At 47.0% G+C, this 20,153-nt stretch overlaps 1 protein-coding gene and 1 long non-coding RNA gene across 10 annotated transcripts; one reads left to right on the top strand and one right to left on the bottom strand.

Annotated features, from left to right (window-relative positions):
- Positions 1-38: 38 nt before the first annotated feature.
- Positions 39-9,741, top strand: LOC124522811 (uncharacterized). The gene is made up of 4 exons (XR_006964864.1): positions 39-403; positions 3,639-3,767; positions 8,261-8,417; positions 9,704-9,741. It is a non-coding gene; the product is annotated as an uncharacterized LOC124522811 (long non-coding RNA).
- ZNF544 (zinc finger protein 544) lies at positions 4,504-20,062 on the bottom strand. 9 transcript variants are annotated; one of them, XM_047094376.1, is made up of 7 exons: positions 19,637-20,062; positions 18,998-19,142; positions 14,724-15,187; positions 13,380-13,471; positions 11,173-11,311; positions 10,784-10,867; positions 4,504-7,109 (listed from the first exon to the last, which is right to left on the bottom strand). In XM_047094376.1, the coding sequence occupies exons 4-7, from the start codon at positions 13,410-13,412 to the stop codon at positions 5,089-5,091; spliced, it is 2,277 nt and encodes a 758-aa protein (XP_046950332.1). In that variant the 5' UTR covers positions 13,413-13,471; positions 14,724-15,187; positions 18,998-19,142; positions 19,637-20,062; the 3' UTR covers positions 4,504-5,088. The 9 variants fall into 9 exon arrangements, with proteins under 9 accessions (XP_046950332.1, XP_046950325.1, XP_046950324.1 ...); XM_047094370.1 differs by having other exon boundaries at positions 4,505-7,109; positions 14,776-15,187; XM_047094372.1 differs by lacking the exon at positions 18,998-19,142 and having other exon boundaries at positions 4,505-7,109; positions 14,776-15,187.
- Between the last annotated feature and the right edge of the window lie 91 nt (positions 20,063-20,153).

Genomic DNA, 20,153 nt, shown 5'->3' on the forward strand with positions numbered 1-20,153 from the left:
AGCCATCAGCCCAGAGCCCGACGCGGGGCTCGAACTCACGGACCGCGAGATCGTGACCTGGCTGAAGTCGGACGCCTAACCGACTGCGCCACCCAGGCGCCCCTGGAATGTGGTATGTTTTAGACAGAAGGTGCCTACTTGCCTGGTCTTCAGTGCATTGTGTGACCCCCTCAGAAGAGGGAGAGATTGCATCACAATCTGTCCTCTTGTCCCTGTAATCCTGCTCGGTGTGGAAATCACAGTGAACTTAAACTCCCATCATCATCTCAGTGCATTGTGTGACCCCCTCAGAAGAGGGGAGAAGAGAAGACAGAAATCCTGCGCGTGGATTTCCCCAGACTTCACCTTTCTCCTTATGGTCCACCTGTGTGTCCTTGCTACATCACTACAATAAGCCTTAGCTGTGAGTATGAGGATATGCTGAGTCTCATGAAATCGCCTGGAAATCTCTGGATGTGGGGATGGTCTTGTGGCCCTCAACAGTTTCGCTGCCTAGTTGTATCAAAATTATGTGTAGGATTATTTTGATATCTGTATTCTAAAATGGGGGAGGGGAGAATGGATTTCTGTTTCTCGTTAAAAGGAACCTCTGGGTCACATGTAATAGATGTGGTATCTAGTGTTTTTACCAAAAAAGGAAAAAAAAGCCACAAACTTAAATAAAACTAACAAAGAGGAAAGCGATATGTGGATATACAATTTTGAGATCACTATTTACAAAATGTTGAAAAAAAAATAGGGGTGCCTGGCTGGCTCAGTCAGTGGGGCATGCGATCTTAATCTCGGGTTGTAAATTCAAGCCCCACATTGTGTGCAGAGATTACTTAAAAATCTTTAGGGGCGCCTGGGTGGCTCAGTTGGTTAAGCATCTGACTTAGATTCAGGTCATGATCTCACTGTTCATGAATTCAAGCCCCACATCAGGCTCTGTGCTGACAGCTCAGAGCTTGGAGCCTGCTTCGGATTCTGTGTCTCCCTCTCTTTCTGCCCCTACCCCGCTTGCGTTCAGTCTCTCTCTCTCAAAAATAAACATTAAAAAAAAAATTTTTTTTAATCTTTAAAAAACAAAACAACCAAAATGTTAAGGAAAAAATAGAAAGTGTCCTTGAACTATCCAGGTATCTAGGTATCACCTCAGCCTGACCAAGTGGACTCTCTGAAGATGGGCCCAGGAGCCACAATTCTAATAGCTCCTCTCAGGTGGGTCTTATGCATGTTTTGATCAGGAACCACTGACCTCTGAGTATGAGAATAATTCGGGTGGAAAGGGCTCAGGTTCTTATTTCAGATGAGCCCACTTCTTGGGTCCTAGGACTTGTGTGGGGGTAGAATACCTATGAGAGCAAGGCTGAAGCACTGGCTGCATATGCAGGAGCTGCACCCTTCAATCCCCAGTCCCTCCATCTCCTTCTTCTAATTCCCACTGGGCTTAGTCTCCAGGCACACATAACCACCACGTGTGGAGTCCCCACTATGGCTTGAGGACACTGTGGCATTGCACACTCTTCTGTACCCAAGTCTCCAGTAGCGCCTTCATTGAATGAGGCTGCTCTCGTGACTTGCTGAATGCAGAAATCTCTCAGATGTTTTAGCCAACAGGAATTGTCAAACGATGTTCACTCCGCTGGGTCTGTTGGGCAGGTCCTTCCCCCCAGGCTCTGCCATCTTCTGAGAGTTATGCAATAGCAGGACCAATTATCCAATCACAAGCAAAGTTCCCATCTGTTCTGTCCAGGCTGCCTAGCCAAGGTGTTTTCCACCTCAACCTCAGAGTCTCATATGAACCACAGCAGCTATACTACTTGAAGTGTTTTATGATGGAAACCAGGTAACTGCCAGAGTGACCTTGGGGGAAGCACATTCAGTACTTGGTTACACAAATTCACACAACTGTCTTGCCACATCTAGTTGTCCCAGGCTATCAGCACCTTTCCAGGTCCCCACTCTGGGGCTGCCTTCTGCTTCCTGGTGATAAGGCTGCTGGAAAATCAAGTCTTGAAAGACTAAGCCATTCCCCTTTAATTCCAGGGACTTCTAAGAAGCCAAGGAGCCTTCCTTCTTCTGGAATGAAATCTAATTTGCTAAACAGAAAAGTCTGACATCTTTCTTTTTGCTCTTGCTTTTTAAATTGTCAATCTACTATGACAGCAACACTGAATCAAAAGAAGGAAAATTGTACCTAATCCCACAAATCAATTGCAGATGTCCTCATGTACTGTGGTTTTTGCTCACCTATAGTTACACATTGTTAATAATTTGTTACCCAAATAAGGAATGTACCACCAGGGAATGAAGTACTACAGAAGGTATAAAATGAAATCCGGGTCTCCTGCCCTACCCTACTCAAGAGTCACATTCCATCAATGACTATTAACCATTTCTTTCTTTTTTTAACCATTTCTATTCCAGTTCTTCCTGAGGCCATCTCTATAATTCTGATCTTTTATGGCCTATAGACTTAACTGACTTCCTGCTCTGGTAAGCAGTGTAGATTTGGCTCAGACTGTTCCTCCTCTATTTGCATCTAATTTGTCACATTACCATTTTGAGCCCTAGTTCTAGTCTCCTAAATAACCTATCGTATTATATTTAAAAGTCCACTTCCTAAGATGAGGATACAGGGATACTCTGTCTCCCCACTATGTCTCTTTCTCCTACTTTACAACAGCTGCAGACTGTACCATCACTGTTAGTGCTGACAACAGTGGTGCTCTACTCCTGCCGTTATGAAACCCTCACATCACAGCTCTGGGTTTCTTTCTTTAAAAAAAGCAACAAACAAACAAAAAACCCCCAGTATCTCCTGTTTATATCTATGCAAATACTGTTCAGTGAAAGACCAAAACAATCTGATTATATATCTCTTTCTTTTATTCCAATATCATGAGTCTTCTGCCTCTTCTAAGAAGAAATATTAGCATCAGGGTCAAATGCATGGATCTTATTCATCATAGATTGTAGTTGGCAAGATCTGAAGATCTTTCAGCTTTCCTTCCCCTTCTCTTCCCTTCTCCCTTCCTTTTCCTTCCCTTCTCCCCTTTCCTTCCTCTTTTCTTTCTTGTCCAATAATCTCACTTTTAATTTCATAGTCTATTCTTGTTTTCATAATTCTTTTTTAAAAAGAGCATCTTGGATTTATTTTTCACTTGAAATTATTTTTTGACCCACTCTTAGAATAAAGCTTTTAAATATTTGGTTCCCTGAATATCTGTTCTCTTTGGGGTCGGTTTTTGTTTCATTTTAGATATTTTTCATTTTATGTTGAAAGCTTTCATCATTTTTCACACCTTGGCTCCCACCCATAGTGAAAAGACTATCAAAGAAGATGGGAAATTCCATAGGTGGGTGAGACTGGTTTAATGGCATGCTTTGCTATAGGGTGAAAAGTGCAAGAAGTAGTTGTTAGGATGAAGGTCCTTATAATGCCTAAACAAGGCAGCTTTTGTTCTGGAACATAATCCACCTAATTCTCTAGTCCTTCAAACTGTTTCTAGCACATAACTTTCTCCCTCCTATATTTTTTGCTTGCCCACAGCCAGATACTTACTGCAAGACAAGAAAAAAGGGGGAGGAGGGAGAGGAAATTCAGTTTCAGAACAGATTTTTCAATTAATCCTGTTTTCTCCCACACCTCTCAGTGTACAGCTCTGCCAGGGGACTGTGGCCTCTACTGCAGACCTCTTCACAGGACCCTGGCTTCAGCCTTTCCCACTCTGCATCTCCAGCTGATGCCCTCACATCTGCTTTCACCTTGCTCAAATTTGCAGGTATGGCCTCTCCCACTTTCTTCACCATGGTTGATTTACAGTTCAGTCTTTTTTTGAACATGTTGCTGAATGACTTTTTAAAATGTTTATTTTTGAGAGAGAGAGAACGAGCAAGCAGGGGAGGGGTAGAGAGAGTGGGAGACAGAAGATCTGAAGCAGACTCTGTGCTGACAGCAGCCAGCCTAATGTGGGACTCAAATTCATGAACCATGAGATCATGACCTGAGCCAAAGGCAGACACTCAACCAGCTGAGCCACCCAGTCGCCCCTGAGCTGACCTTCTTAACCAACCATCTGTGTACATGTTTTTTATGTGGTTGTAACGTTTTGTGTAAATACTACTTTGGGTCCTGTTTTCACTTTACCTGATATATATATATACATTTTCTAAGTAGGCTCCATGCCCAATGTGGGGCTTAAACTCATGACCCCTGAGATCAAGAGTTGCATGCTCCACTGGCTGAGTAGCCAGTGATAAATATTTTTCATATTGCTATACATCCAGCTCTGATTAGTCAACCTAACTGGGCAACAAAGTTAAATTAGAGCACAACAGAGTCTGACATTCAGTCTTTTTTTTTTTTTTATTTTTTAGAGAGCTTGAGTAGGGGAGAGGTGCAGAGGGAGAGAGAGAATCTTAAGCAGACTCCACACTCAGCGCTGAGCCCAATGCGGGGAGTCAATCCTACAATCCTGGGATCATGGCCTGGGATCTTGAGCTGAAATCAAGAGTCAGACACTCAACCAACTGAGCCACCCAAGCGCCCCCTGAGTCTACTTTTAATTCCAATAAAAACCATTTCAGAAGACTTCCCATCCTTAGACCTCCTCCAGTTCATGTTAACTGCTGGTTTACATTGATCATTGCTGGTTACATATTTCATCACTCAGTACCAACTTCAGCATGCAATGTTTTCATTTTAGACAGTGTTTGGGGCTTTACATCAAGAATATCTTCCAATCCATTATTTCTAGGAATGTGTTACAGGGACAATGTCTGAGTAAGTTTGGGTGGTTGTTTTCACTAAAAAGATTATTTGGTGGGTATACTTACATTTTGAATTTCCTAACTCCTACTAAGAGCTCTGACTGAAAATTTTAAATCAGTGATCATGTTCATAGTTTCTCATCTAAATGCAGAAGTAAACACATTTTAATGTACATACAAATTACTTGTGCTACGTTTGGGAATTGTAAGCTCTTGGGTTTTACTGCCAGAGGTTCTGATTTAGTAGATCAAGGTAAGCTTGGTAATAATGCAGTTTCAATGAACACTCCAAGCAAATCTGATATATGTGGTCATTAGAGCACACTCTGAGAGTCATACCTTGGTCACCTGATGTCTAATAAAGGTTTCGCAGTGAGCTTTTCCATCTTGGTTATTCAGAGTTTCTCTCCCATGAATTTTTTCATGTTGAATAAGGGATGTAATATAACTGAAAACTTTCCCGCATTCGTTACATTCATAGGGTTTTTCTCCAGTATGAATTCTCTGATGCCTAGTAAGTTGACATCGCTGACTAAAGGCCTTTTCACAATGATTACATTCATAGGGTTTCTCGCCAGTGTGTGTCCTCTCGTGTTTTGTAAGAGTTGACCGATCATTAAAGGCTTTCCCACAGTCAATACATTCATAGGGCTTTTCTCCAGTATGTGTTCTCTGATGTTCAATAAGGCGTGACTTCTGACTGAAGGCTTTAAAACACATATTACACTGATACGGCTTGTCTCCAATGTGTGTTCTTTGATGCACAATAAGGGGAGATCTCTGGCTGAAAGCTTTTCCACAATGACTACACTCATAAGGTTTCTCTCCAGTATGGGTTCGCTGGTGCACAACAAGCTGTGATCGCTGCCGAAAAGATTTCCCACAGTCATTACATTCGTATGGTTTCTCTCCAGAATGAATTCTCTGATGTGAAAGAAGGTGAGAGCTCCCAGCAAAGGCTTTCCCACACTGATTACATTCAAAAGGTTTCTCTCCAGTATGAGTTCTCTGATGCTCAATAAGGTGAGAGCTCCCAGTGAAAGCTTTATCACACTGATTGCATTTATATGGTTTCTCTCCAGTGTGAATTCGCAGATGCCTAATAAGCTGAGTGCTTCTAATGAAGGACTTTCCACACTGGTTACATTCATAGGGTTTCTCTCCAGTGTGAGTCCTTTTGTGTGCAACAAAGTCAGAACTTTGGCTGAAGGACTTTCCACAATGACCACACTCATAAGGTTTCTCTCCAGTATGAATTCTCTGGTGTACAATAAGGTTAGAGTTCCACCTGAAAGATTTTCCACATTCGTGACATTTATATGGTTTTTCTCCGGTGTGAGTTCGCTGATGCCTGATAAGTTTGGAACTCTGGGTGAAGGATTTCCCACACTGGTTACATTCATAGGGCTTCTCTCCAGTGTGGGTTCTCTGGTGTACAACAAGGTCATAGCTCTGGCTGAAAGACTTCCCACACAGAGAACATTCATAGGGCTTTTCTCCAGTGTGTGTTCTCTGGTGTACAACAAGCTTAGAGCAACAGCTGAAAGATTTTCCACATTGATTACATGCATGTGGCTTCTTTCCAGTCTGAATGATGTCACAGTCAGTAAAAGATGACGCCTCATGGAAGGTATTACATTCCTCCTCACATCTAAATGGTGCTTCTTCAGGATCACTTATCACAGTTTGTACAAGGCATTTGTCACACTCATACTGGAGTTCTCTAAAATGCATTGGTTTGTGTTCATTCATAGACATGCTATGATTAATGATGTTTCTATAGTCTGTACAGTCATCGCTGCTCTCTGCTGAAAAAATTCTATTATGGTATTGAAGGGAGGTATCATAGTTGAAAGAGTCACTACTGACAGTATATTCATAAGGCTTTTTATTTCTCGTTTCGACATTTGTAAATTTATTCAAGGAAATGCTCTGATAGAAGGCGCTAGGACTTTGGTGATTTTCATGGGGCTTCAGATCAGCCCAGCCTTTCTCATGATTAATGAAAACTGAATTCGGTTTCAACTTTTTAACCTGTGACTCAAGTGTATGGAAATGTGCTCTTGTGGGTAATGTTGGAGGTAGAAGTCTTAAATTCAGGTAACTTCCCCCAAGGTCAGGCTCACAATGTTTCCCGTGAGCAAACGGTCTTTCTGGGGTGAGTATCGTTTGACTCAAAGGGTCTTCCTGGTGCTCCCTTAGCTGGTCCCTCCAATTCTGCCTTCCTCCCAATGTTACCAACCAGGGGCCCTCCTCCTGTATGCAGCATTTCATTTCTATGTTGTGGAATGGTTCTTCCACAGCAGTATCCTCTTTAGAAGCTGACTCTTCCTTTTCAAGTGTATTCTTCCAGTCTGAAAGAAATCCAAAATACTTAATTACTGGATATGTATTAGAGGGAGAGGATGGGATGAAGGAGACCCACCTAGTATAAGAGGTGTCTCTGGGTTTGTTTCTAACCCGTGGATTGTAATTTCATGCAGGATGTGGGGGGGAAAAAGATGGATCAGCAAACAGGAAATCAATGATAAAGTATAAAAAACAAGCAAAGATACTGGGGGACTGGTCCCCAAAGAAGGAGCAGAGAAATAAGAATAAGCAGGGGAGGGTAAAGAATAAAGGAGAAATCCACAAAAAGAATCGGGGGGGGGGTGTCTGAAGGTATACAGCCCTCAATAACCACAAAAGATACCTACGTTCTAATTGCTGGAACCTGTGAATATGGTACCTGATTGGGAAAAAGGGTCTTTGCAGATGCGTAAGTTAAGGAACTTGAGATAGGGAGAGTATCTGTGTGGGCCCTAAATGTCACCAGGAGTGTCCTTATAAAAGGGAGGTAGTGGGGCGCCTGGGTGGCGCAGTCGGTTAAGCGTCCGACTTCAGCCAGGTCACGATCTCACGGTCTGTGAGTTCGAGCCCCGCGTCGGGCTCTGGGCTGATGGCTCGGAGCCTGGAGCCTGTTTCCGATTCTGTGTCTCCCTCTCTCTCTGCCCCTCCCCCGTTCATGCTCTGTCTCTCTCTGTCCCAAAAATAAATAAAAACGTTGAAAAAAAAAAAATTTTAAAAGGGAGGTAGAGAGAGATTTGACACACACAGAGAAGGTGATATGAACACGGAACAAAGAGATTTAGAGATGCTGGCCTTAAAGACTGAAGTGATATGGGCACAAAACAAGGAATGCTGCAGCCACCAGAAGTGGGAAGAAACAAGGAACAGATTTCCTTCTGGACCCTTCCAAGGGAGCATGACTCTGCTGCCATGGTATTGATTTCAGGTTTCTGGCCTCCAAAACTAGAAGAATCAATTTGTGTTGTTTTAACCCACCCAACTGGTAATATTACAGCAGCCATGGGAAATTAATACAGGGGCCTATCTGGTACCTCAATCTAGATTATTGATCCAGAATCTTACTCTATTTATTTTCTGGTTCTGGATCTTGAAACAGGATCCCAAACATCAACACTGACTTAATATTCCTAACACACTATTTCTACTGTTTCTTCAGGCTACCCACAGAAAAAAAGACTCTTTCACCACTCCATAGTCAATGCCACCGACACCCCCAGAAAAGCACTGTCGTCCTTGAAACAGTGTGGTTGGCCAGGCTGGGTTGCAACTGGGCTTCACTAACCAGCAACTTCTGAAGCTCATTCTCCTCGGTGGTAAGCCAGGAATAAAAATCCTTAGCTTACAGGGTTTGATGCACAAATGAACCGATCTGTGAGTCCTACATGGTGCCTGGCACAGAGTGCACTGTTAGTTCATGGTACCATTGATATCATCACCCCTGATTGTCCTAACAAGCATTCCTCCCTCTGTTGAAATAGTGGGCCTCTAACAAGTGCTACAGGTTCCCAGCTCAGGACCCTTGCCTGAGTTCTCCAAGATTCCCCCTTTACGTGTCACTCTTCCTATTTCAGGTGTATAGCTGCCCACATTTAGTACTATCAAGGCCTCTGCTCAAGTCCCCATGCTTCACTCTCCATGTCTGCCATGGAGACAGGGATCCTCCATTTGGCAAAATGTTAACTATACTCTGTGGCTCTCCTTTAACTCCAGGAGGACATTTCCGACTTGGACAAAGTCCTTATCTAAGCTCAAAACCCTCCACAAGCAATGCTGTTCTCCTTCCCAAGACTCTGTTGTGTTCCATTGTGATGTTGCCTTGGAATCCCTAATGATCAGAACTTTTTCAAATGAGACAATGAAGGGGAGTGAAAAGGTATTTGGGGACGAGAAGGAGGAAAGAAGTCTTTGGGTGGCTAAAGGTGTCTAAATTGTGTCTGGTCATTGGGAACTGGGCAAAGGAGGTTAGACATTTTTCAGCAGTGTCTCCATTAAGATTTCAAAATGAGGAAACCAGAGATAGTGATGTCTATGACTGATGAGAATAAAGATGCTGCCCATAAACTGAATTCAGGATGGCATCATGAGAATGACCAAGAACAAGTAAAAGTGGGTGACGCTTCAGAGGGAAAAATAACAATAATAGAGGCTGCAAGTGCGAGTTATAGGGTAAGAAGCAACAAGAGCACATAAGATAAACTCAATGCCTCTGGCTAGGGGAACACAGAAGGCAGTGTGAAGGTCGAAGATGGTGTGAAGGATACACATGATGCTTCCTGCTAACTGAAAGCAGCCAGTTAAGAAAGGCCATGTACTGCAGGATTCCAACTATAGGACATACTAAAAAAGGTAAAACCAGAGACAGTAAAACAACCAGTGGTTTCCAGGAGTTAGGGTGGAGGGAGGAAGGAATAGGTGGAGCCAAGAGGATATTTAGGGCAGTGGAATTATTTGGCATGATACTATGATTTTGCATGATATGGCATCATACATTTGCCCAAACCCATAGAGTGTACAACACCAAGAGTGAACCTGATGTAAACTATTGATCTCTATTGGTAATAATGGGTTAATACAGCTTCACCCATTGTTTTCTTTTTAGAGAGAGAGAGAGCACACATGTGCATGCAGCGTACACACCCGTGAATGGGGGAGGTGCAAAGACAGGGAGAGCCTAAGCAGGCTCCGTGCCCAGTGTGGACCGTGGGACCATGACCTGAGCTGAAATAAACAGCTGGACACTCAACCGACTGAGCCACCCAGGCGCCCCATACAGCTTCACCCATTGTAACAAAAGTACCACAGCATATAAAATATTAATAACAGAGGAAACTGTGTGTGTGTGGTGGGGGAGGGAAGGGTGAAATATGGGAACTCTGTACTTTCTGCCCAACTTTCTGTAAACATAAAACTGCTCTAATAAATAAAATCTATTAATTAAAACAGAACAGCAACAAAAATCAGAAGCAGCCTAATTAGTTAGGATGATGCACATGTTCTAAATTGATCGTAGAAATGGATGCACAATCTGTGAATATACTAAAATCCTCTGCATACTTTAAATTAGTGCGTTGTATGGTATGTGCATTGTATCTGACACAGCTACTAAAAAAAAGAGAGTTCCAACCAGGCTGCCACACTGGGATGTATCAGGAAGTGGATGAGAAGAGGTGGGAAAATAAGTCCAGGAACTGATTTAGTAGAAATCCTTCTGGAAGGAATAGGTCGTTGCCACTTCCCAGGATGCACAAGTTCTCACCATACCTCTGGATCATCTAGTAGTTATGGGAATGTCCAACATGGAGGAGGGATGGACACCCAACTACAGGGTAAAGACCAGGCCTGAAGGGGAAGTCTGAGGAGCCGCTGCCTTGGGTGGAAGTCAGGACGAAGGACTCAAGGAAAAGGGGGCACAAGGAGCTGGGAGTAGATGAAGCAAGCAGCTAAGGGATGAAGACCAAGGGAAGATGGGAACAGAAAAGAACCTGTACATAAGAAATGTCAGGACAACAATGATGTGTTTTTCATGGACTGGGGATGGAGGGATGGGTTGATGTGGCTGAGAATGAGGCTCTTTGGACGCCTGGGGAAGCTCCCTGCTCCTCCTCCCCTCCTAGGACCCAGGGTCCTGGGGAGAGCTCTCTGGCCCCCTTAACTCACCAGGCCTCTGATTTCCTCTCACCTCTGGGAGGTCCATGCTCTGCCCTCCATGGGTCTTGTCCTTGCTCCAGCCAGCAGATCACAGCCGGTTTCGAAAGCAGAAACCCTGGTCATTGGGGGGAAAACAAAGGACTTTGTGCTCTGTTTGAGGAAGAGGAGAACTATGTCCTCTAGCCCAGCCCTCAGTCCTGGGGTTAGATGTGGATGGACTAGGAAGGCCCTGCACATCCCGAAAAAACTCCCAGCAAAACTCTCGGCTCCTTAGAGGCAGAAAAGTGGCAATATCCGGGATCTGCATCTCAAAGGAACCCATTTCTAGAATGTTCTGGCCCAGCCCAGGCATACCCTTAAGAGCCAGAGCTTTGAGTCCCTGAAGCAGAAAACTGCTGTGATGGGCGGAGCCTATCTTACCCAGGAAGGCTAGGTGGCTGCAGGTCTCCAGAGTCACGTTGCGGTACAGCGTCCTCTGGGCTGGATCCAGCTGTCCCCACTCCTCCCGCGTGAAGGTCACAGCCACATCCTTGAAGCTCACAGGTGGCTGAAACATCACCTGTATCATCATACATTGTGGACGCTGGGTAGGGGGGATGGGGCAGCATGGGGAGGGAGAGGACGTGGGCCGAGGATGACCCCCATGAGCACTCATGGGGTTCCCACCTTTGGGACCAAACCCAGACCCAGGCCCATGGTGTTTTCACTTCTCTCTGAGTGTCTCATCTACCCCTGGTCACACCGGTGCTTCTGATTTCCTGTACTGGGAAACAACAGGAATCCCACTCAGACATCCCATCCCTCACTTCTCTACAAAGTCACAAATTTGAAGCCAAAGAGGAGGTTCTAAATCAGGGGTCAGCAAACTTTGGCCTGCAGGACAAATAAGGGCTATGGCATGTTTTGTTTGTTTGTTTGTTTGTTTGTTTTAATTTTTTTTTTCAACGTTTATTTTATTTTTGGGACAGAGAGAGACAGAGCATGAACGGGGGAGGGGCAGAGAGAGAGGGAGACACAGAATCGGAAACAGGCTCCAGGCTCTGAGCCATCAGCCCAGAGCCTGACGTGGGGCTCGAACTCCCGGACCGCGAGATCGTGACCTGGCTGAAGTCGGACGCTTAACCAACTGCGCCACCCAGGCGCCCCGCTATGGCATGTTTTTTATAAGGCTAGTGCTATGAGCTGCATTGTTTCCCCCCAAATTCACATGTTGAGGGCCTACCCCCCAAAGTGACAGGGACTTTACCCAGAAGTAATTAAGGCTAATGTAGGTCATGAGGGCAGGGCTCTAGTGTGATGAGATTGGTGTCCTCATAAGAGGAAGCAGGGACACCAGAGGCCTCTCTCCCTACCACGTGAGGACACAGAGGAGGTGCCACCAGCAAGCCAGAAAGACAGTCCTCACCAGAAAGCAACGCTGTTGACACCTTGATCTTGGATTTCCAGTTTGCAGAACTATGAGAAAATAAACGTCTGTTGCTTACTCCACCCAGCCTGTGGTATTTCGTCATAGCAGCACGAACGGACTAATATAGCTAAGAACGGATTTTTACATTTTTAAATCCATTTTTCACCATGTGTGAAAAGGATGGGACAAAGGCTGTATGTGGTCCACAGAGCCTAAAATAGTTCCTACCTGGCCCTTTATAGAGAGTGCTAGGTGAAGCCTACTTTCAAGGAAGGCCGCCAGCAGGCAAAAAGCCATGTGTCCTGGCCTCGGGGGCCAGGCCTGAGGTAGCATCTCAGCTTCATGACTCACTTGAGGGACACCTGGACATGTCCGTGAACTCCTCTGGCTTGAGCTGCTGTCCCTCATGAAGACAGTCTCCCACATCAGGAAGTCTCACAGGACGTGAGGGGCAGTGACCCCCAGGCACCCAGTAAGCACACAGATAATGGGTGTGGTGATGGGACCCTGAACAAGGTCAGGGACCTGCTCCTCACCCCACTGTGTGCTGCACTGTGAGCCATCTAAGGGCGACTATGGCACTTTAAGGGGACACTCTCAGTGGCCCTCCTGAGTAGTCTCAGTGAGGGTCAAGGGCCCAGTGTGGCTAAATGGGGTATGGAGGCCTAGTTCTGCCCATCCTCGATAACTTGCTGAGCAGCCGTCACAAACAGTCTGAGCCACAGGGCACCAGCTGTCCCAGGAGACCAGGTGTGGAAGCCTCATGCTGGGTCTGATCCTAGAAGCTCCTGGCTTGGGGCGCCTGGGTGGCGCAGTCGGTTAGGCGTCCGACTTCAGCCAGGTCACGATCTCGCGGTCTGTGAGTTCGAGCCCCGCGTCGGGCTCTGGGCTGATGGCTCAGAGCCTGGAGCCTGTTTCCGATTCTGTGTCTCCCTCTCTCTCTGCCCCTCCCCCGTTCATGCTCTGTCTCTCTCTGTCCCAAAAATAAATAAACGTTGAGAAAAAAAAAAAAATTAAAAAAAAAAAAAAAAAAAAGAAGCTCCTGGCTTATCCGTACAGGGAAGGTGCTTTATCTGCAAAGAGCCCTTGGCTTTCACATGAAGGCTAAGGACAACATTACAGTGCTCTTATGGGCTGGCCTGAGGACCTGGGTGCTAGTCCTGGACCCATTTTGCACCTGAGGAGACTGAGGCAAAGAGAGAAAAGGTCCCTAACTCACCTGGGATGGGACTGGCTGAGAATGTGCTTCCATTTCCTCCTCATACCTGAAGAAGCTGTTGTGGAGAGGGCAGGGATCCTCAGAAGGCAGGGCTGGCGAAAGAGGGAGCAATTAGCAATTCAGCCCCTCCTCAGCAAGCCCACGGGACAGAAACCACCCACAACCCCAACAAAGGAGAGGCCTGCCAGTGCCATCTGAGGAACATTCCCCTGGGGTTTGAGTAGCTGGGAGATAGGGCTCTGACCAGTTTCCTAAAGGTCCAAGGCTCTGAGGTCAGCTCTGGCAGCCAAGCCAGCTTTCCAGATGTGGAGTGGGCCAGCCAGCCCAGGTCCGAGCCTAGGGATGGACATGGGCTGCCCTAGGCTCAAGGTAAATGCCCAGTCACATGCTGGTGTGTCTGAACTGTGACCCCACAGACACACAGCCATCCCTAGACACCTAAGTAAAGGGCTGGCCAGTTTCTCCTGTCATTTCAAGGGACTAAATCGGAGGAGATGGAAGCAGAGTGTTAAGACAATTGTACGATTTTAAGATACCTCAATGAAACATCAGCTAATTTCCCACGAAAACTGCACGATTTTTGAATACCAGTGACACATGAACTGGCTTCAAAAAGAAAAAAAGACTCACAATTTTAAAATATCACAATAAAACATCAGCTGGTTTCCAAAAATGGGGGTAAGGGGAATGGGGACAAGGAGGATAAAAATCCCCAGGAGGACAACTAAGGGCTCTGTAGGGGGTGTCACCCCGGGTATGTGCTCCCCCAAGCTACTCTGGAGGTGCAGGACGCTGCCCCCGCGTGGGGTGTGCCCATCACCTGCTGCTTTACTTGTTCGCCATTGCTTCCCATACCCTACTTGTCTAATAGCTTGGCTGCAGGCATGTGACTGTCCCACTGAGACAGCCGGGTGAGAATCCCATGAAATATGGCCGCCAAACCTTCCCCATATTTGACTCCTGCTCACCCACTTGCACCAGAAGCACACCCACACCTGTGTACGCCCACACACCAACTCTCGTCACTGGTCATTTGGGATGACCCAACATTCCAGAAATATATGCTGCATTTGTGTGTCTGTTCACATGGAGCTCCTGCTCATTCCGCCAGATGGCACCTTTCATTTGCATGGTGCCATCCAGGTCACAAAGAACCTTGAACCCTCACCCCCTTGAAACTCAGAACAGCTACCGTCTGGGCTGGAGGCCCACGGAGACTCGGGACTCTCATTCATTGCTTCCGGGAGGCAGATGCTCACTCTTCTCCCAGGACCGAATGCTAGCATTTTTCTTGTTCTCCTTTGTCTGTAAAACCATTTCCCCAGAGAATCAAAAAGCACTCACATATTGGGGAAATCGTGCTCTCCCCATGCTTCACATTTGTGGCAGTTCTCACCTCTGCCTTCAAATGTCCGGATAGTCTCCTCTACCAGTGTCATCTCCTCTTCGAGCTTTTCCAGGTGCTGGGTTTCTCATAGGTCCTGAGCTCCGCGGAGAGTATGCTGGGGGCAGCCCCTAGCCACAGTCAGCAGGAGCACGGTGGTTGCAGATGGGCCAGGACCTCAGCACCTGCAACTGCTGGAGCCACAAAGACACCAGAGGCAGCTTTCCACTGTTCTCCCACTTCCAAGACAGTCTCTTTCGAGCACTCTGCTGATTCCAATGCAGCGAGGTCTGAGAACTCCTTTTCTGAGCTTAATTCTGCAGACACTCTCTTCTGGTCATCACCTTCGTGGTGGGTCCCAATCTCTCTCACAGAGACCTCATATTCTTCAGGCAAATAGAGCACCCAAGTCCTCTGAGAATTGCTGTAAAAAGGGGAGAGTGCTGAGCAACAAATTCAATACTGAAGCGGAAGATGATGGCTTCAAAACGCAGGGCTGTGTCTGACCTTGGCGCTCAGGCCAGTACAGATAAGGCAGCAATAAACATGCAAGAAACAGAATGCCAGAATGTTTCGAATAGCTGTCAAATAAGAAATTTTAGAGGAAAACCATTTATATCCTACTAAAAAACGTTTAAGTCAGAACATAAGTCTGTGACAAAAAGTTCAACTTTCTACTTTAGAGCTGGTGTGAGTACGAATTTACCTGACTCCCAGAACAACCCCCACCCCAAGAAGGCAAAAGTTCCATCCATCCATAACAATGCTGGAATGGCCACACCGTCCACAGCACACCTAACATACTGTGTGCATAACAGGTTGTGTAACTCAGCAGGCCTAGATTATCCATGACTCGCACGTTTCAAAGAAAGGCCTATTCCCTGACCAGCTAGCTGCTGGGAGGTAACCTCTGAGCTCTCAGGGATATCCTACCTGATAAATTGTCTCCGTTTACTTGGGGACACCGTACACAGTGTGCATCAGGCTCAACTAAAGGACCAGGCCATGAAAAGAACCCCATCTCCAGGAAGTGTGAGAAAGTTGGCCCTTTCTGCACAGCTGTGGTTCTCAACTGGGAGCAGGGGTGCCCTCAAGGGACATCTGGCAATGTCTGAAGACACGTGGTTGTCACAACTTGTAGAGGGTGGGCAGAGGTGAGAGGGGCACTAAACATTTCCCCCACCTGAGGACGACTTGGCCTCCAATGTCAACAGTGCCAAGATTTCCTAGCCTGGAAATGATTAACTCTCTGGTCTTCACATGTGTACACGTGTACTGAGAATCTGAGAATGATGCTTCAAGTCCGTCTGTCTTTCTTTCTTTCTTTCTTTCTTTCTTTCTTTCTTTCTTTCTCTTTCTTTTTTTGGAGAGAGCAAATGAGCTGGGGGTAGAGGGAGAGAGGAAGAAAGAGAGAGGGAGGGAGAATCTCAAGCAGGTTCCATGTTCAGCAAAGAGCCCGAAATGGGGTTCAATCACACAACCCTGGGATCATGACCTGAGCCAAAATCAAGAGTCAGACACCCAACTGAGTCACCTAGGTGCCCCTGAAGTCCTTCCTGACCCCTCCTTCACACTCACCTATCACATTCAGTTGGTCACAAAGACCTGGGGTCCCCCACATTTCAAATATGCACCTCTCCACACCCTTGGTTCCCAATGTCTGGCCTACTGCTTTTTGATTGAGTTACTGAAGAAGATCTGACTGGGTCCTATCTCTTGTCTTTCCCCCTTTCTCCCAGGAAGCCACAGAGACCATAGTAGAATGCAGCTTCTGTCACTGTGTGGCAGTTTCCCACTGTCTTCAGGTTCAAGTTCAAGTTCCTCCACAAGCTCTGGAAGTTCCTTTCTGTATTAAAAGTACACATGATGGGGTACCTGGGTGGCTCAGTCGGTTAAGCATCCGACCTCAGCTCAGGTCATGATCTCATGGTTTGTGAGTTCGAGCTCCACATTGGGCTCTGTGCTGACAGCTCAGAGCCTGGAGCCTGCTTCAGATTCTGTGTCTCCCTCCCTCTCTGCCCATCCCCTGCTCACGCTCTGTCTCTCTCTCTCTCTCAAAAATAAATAAACATTACAAAAAAATTTTTTTAAAAAGTACACATGATATGGGGCACATGAGATGGGGTGGCTCAGTCAGATGAGCATCCAACTTCAGCTCAGGTCACAAGCTGTGCTGACAGCTCAGAGCCTGGAGCCTGCCTTGGATTCTGTGTCTCCCTCTCTCTGTCCTTCCCCCACTCACACTCTGTCTTTCTCTCTCTCTCTCTCTCTCTCTCTCTCTCTCTCTCTCTCTCTCTCAAAAAAAAACATAAAAAATTTTTTTAAAGTACACATGAGAGGCGCCTGAGTGGCTCAGTCGATTGAGCGTCCGACTTCAGCTCAGGTCATGATCTTGCGGTTGGTGAGTTCAAGCCCCACATTGGGCTCTGTGCTGACAGCTCAGAGCCCAGAGCCCACTTCAGATTCTGTGTCTCCCTCTCTCTCTGCCCCTCCCCCACTTGCATTCTGTCTCTCAAAAATTAAAATAAACCTTAAAACAATAAAATAAAATAAAATAAAATAAAATAAAATAAAATAAAATAAAATAAAATAAAAAGTACACATTAAATGCCAGTTTGGACACTGAGTTGGGAAAAACCCTGTCTGTTCTCCCAAGATTCTCCTTTACCCCTACATTCTCAACAGTCCTGACCCTTCTGCTCACCATATGTGGGGGTTTTTCCCATACCAAACACTTCTCTGTGACACCAGCAGGGTGTCCAACAATTTAACTCAACTCAGATCCCACATCTTAAGGGCTCAGTTCCACAAGACTGCCCCAATCCCTCCAGATGCCAACCATAAGCAGCAGGTTCCCAAGTTACCCACAACTCCTCTCTGACTTAGCTACAAATTGAAGATTCCCATGACCTCCTCTCCTTAGATCCTATATTTGTTGGAGTGGCTCACAGAACTCAAAGTAATGTACACATTTGCCAGTTTATTAAAGTATATGACAAAGAACACAGATGAACAACCAGATAAAGAGATACACAGGGTGCCATCTTGCCATCTTGGTTCTCTGCCTCTCCCTCTGGTACACTGCTGCCCAGCCCACTGCCCCTTTCTTAGCATCTTTCATCAAGGACCTGCCCCTCAGCCTCTCTCACTTGGAAGCTCAACACAATCTGCCTCATGCTACCAGCCACCCTCTCTGCCTGCCACTGATGGTTTTTGAGTCCTAGGTCATATGAGACACATCCGCCCCATCTGTATCCCCACTACAGCAGCAAGTCCATGCTCTCACTCCCTCTTCCCACCCCTCTCACTACTGTCCGATCTGCGCAGACAAACCTGCCTCTTAATTCACTCCAGTCAATGACCCTAGGCTCTACCACCTTCCAGGCACTGACTCCTCTAAGCCAAAACCCTCCCAAGTGGCTCCCTTCAACTTCTCAGGGGAGAGATTTCCCTTCTAGTCAAGTAAACTCCTGCATCCCAGTACCCCCAACCCTTACTTCCATGCTTCTGCTCCTCACAGCTAGGCCCTTGGAGCAGCCGACACCTCAGTCCCCTCTTCTTCACTCTGTCCATGCTCTCTCTACCCTCACTCTTTTAAAAAAAAATTTTTTTTAACGTTTATTTATTTTTGAGACAGCGAGAGACAGAGCATGAACGGGGGAGGGTCAGAGAGAGGGAGACACAGAATCTGAAACAGGCTCCAGGTTCTGAGCTGTCAGCACAGAGCCCGACGCGGGGCTCGAACTCACGGACCGTGAGATCATGATCTGAGCCGAAGTCGGCCACTTAACCGACTGAGCCACCCAGGCGCCCCACTCTACCCTCACTCTTGAACACACACACTACAAATGCACACCACACCCAAGAAAGCGGACAAAGATTCTAGATGATGCCATCTTATTTTGACACTCCTGCCCATCCTTGGGCAGTCTCCTCCTGCCTATAACCATTTCTACTCTCCCATCCTCTCCTTGTCTGGAGGCATCCAAGGGCAAGGGCTGGGAACACTACTCTGCAGCCAGACTGACTGCTTTCAAAGTCCCAGCTCCACCACTTGCCTCTGTAGGCCCTAAACAGCCCTCCTTAACCTCACTAGGCCTCAGTTTCCTGATCTGTAGACATCTGGGAGAACAGCAGGCCTTATGTCATCGTGCTTCTGTGAGGATTAAATGAGCTGTATTTATAGAGCTCAACATCATGCGACACACAGGACACAGCACATTTAGTCACATACATTATACATAAATTCCTCTTCTATGCCTCCTGCTGGACCTGGGAGGGGGCTGGTGTGGCAGGGTCTCTCCTTGTCTCCTCTGTCTCCAGGGCTGGGGCAGAGGTTGTTTTCTTCTTCTTCCTTTCACAGCTTCCTCTTTCCCTGCCTGGAGAGTGGGATTTCAAGTGCTGTGCCAGGCTTCAAGTTCAGCCCAGACCTCCCTCCCAGGCTCCCTGCCAATGCCACTTCCTCCTCTATTTCCAGCCCACCTCCTATCGACTCCTCAACTCAACACAGCTGAGTGACCAGGAATTCTGTGACCTCCATCCTGGCTCCTCACTAGAAATGGGAACTCAAGAGTCCTGAGCTCTTCCCACCCCCTTGGCATTCCCTCTTGCACAGTTATTTCCACAGCCAGACGGTTCTACTCTGAGGCTCTTTGAAATCCAACTCTAATGCCTCACGTACTGGATAGCTTCATGGCCGTGTTCTTCACACCTCCAGCCCCTTCTCTCACCCAGCCCTTAACCGGGGGTATCAACAAACACAATGAACACCCTGGGCGCAGAGTTGATTGATGCTCTACCTGGACTGCCCCTAATTCTTTGTTCGCTTGGAAAGCATACACTTACTCTTCAAACTGAGTTCAAGTTCACATACCAGTGGAAGAAAACGCGTCCAAGTTCTGAGGCTGGGGTGGCCTCTGGGTAAAGGAAGCCTCACTTGCTTGGTTCTGCTGCCGGGAGGCCTAGGCTACCACCTCCTGCACAGAGAGCCCCCGGGGTAGGTGGCGTTAACAACCTGAGGGAAGAAAAGAGACGCGAGGCTGGGTCTGGGTGGGCAGGCCCCAGATTCCCACAGGCCGGCCAGAAACCCTCAACAACAGCTGGTCTCCTTTGCGGCGGGAGAGCTTCAACCAAACCGGCTCCCGGCCGCGCTCCGGAGCAGGAGAACCTCAAACTAGATCACACCCAGCCGCGCTCTGCAGCAGGAGGGGCCCTGGCTGCACCAGCTCCCTCCCAGTTTCTGTACAGAGAGGGACTCGCTTCCGACAGGCCCAGCGCGGCCCCGCAGGAGGAGGGACCTCGGCCAGTCTCCTGCCTTCCCGGGCACCGCCCAGATAATTTCGGTCCGGCCTGGCCCCGCCCTCCAGCCCGCCCCGCCCAGCTGACAGCGG

This window comes from Lynx rufus, unplaced genomic scaffold (assembly GCF_022079265.1).
Source record: "Lynx rufus isolate CCGP_SWC_20201006 ecotype Redwood Valley unplaced genomic scaffold, mLynRuf1.p SCAF_39, whole genome shotgun sequence".
NCBI classification, from domain to species: domain Eukaryota; kingdom Metazoa; phylum Chordata; class Mammalia; order Carnivora; family Felidae; genus Lynx; species Lynx rufus.

Bases quoted from the DNA above. Each gene is read 5' to 3' on its own strand.
- ZNF544 (XM_047094368.1), bottom strand. From the start codon at position 14,665: ATGCTAGCATTCGGTCCTGGGAGAAGAGTGAGCATCTGCCTCCCGGAA. The intron at 10,868-11,172 runs GTAAGATAGGCT...CCCAATGACCAG, and splicing joins CAGCCACCTAGCCTTCCTGG to GGTTTCTGCTTTCGAAACCG. The intron at 7,110-10,783 runs GTGAGAGGAAAT...GATTTCTTTCAG, and splicing joins AGAGCATGGACCTCCCAGAG to ACTGGAAGAATACACTTGAA.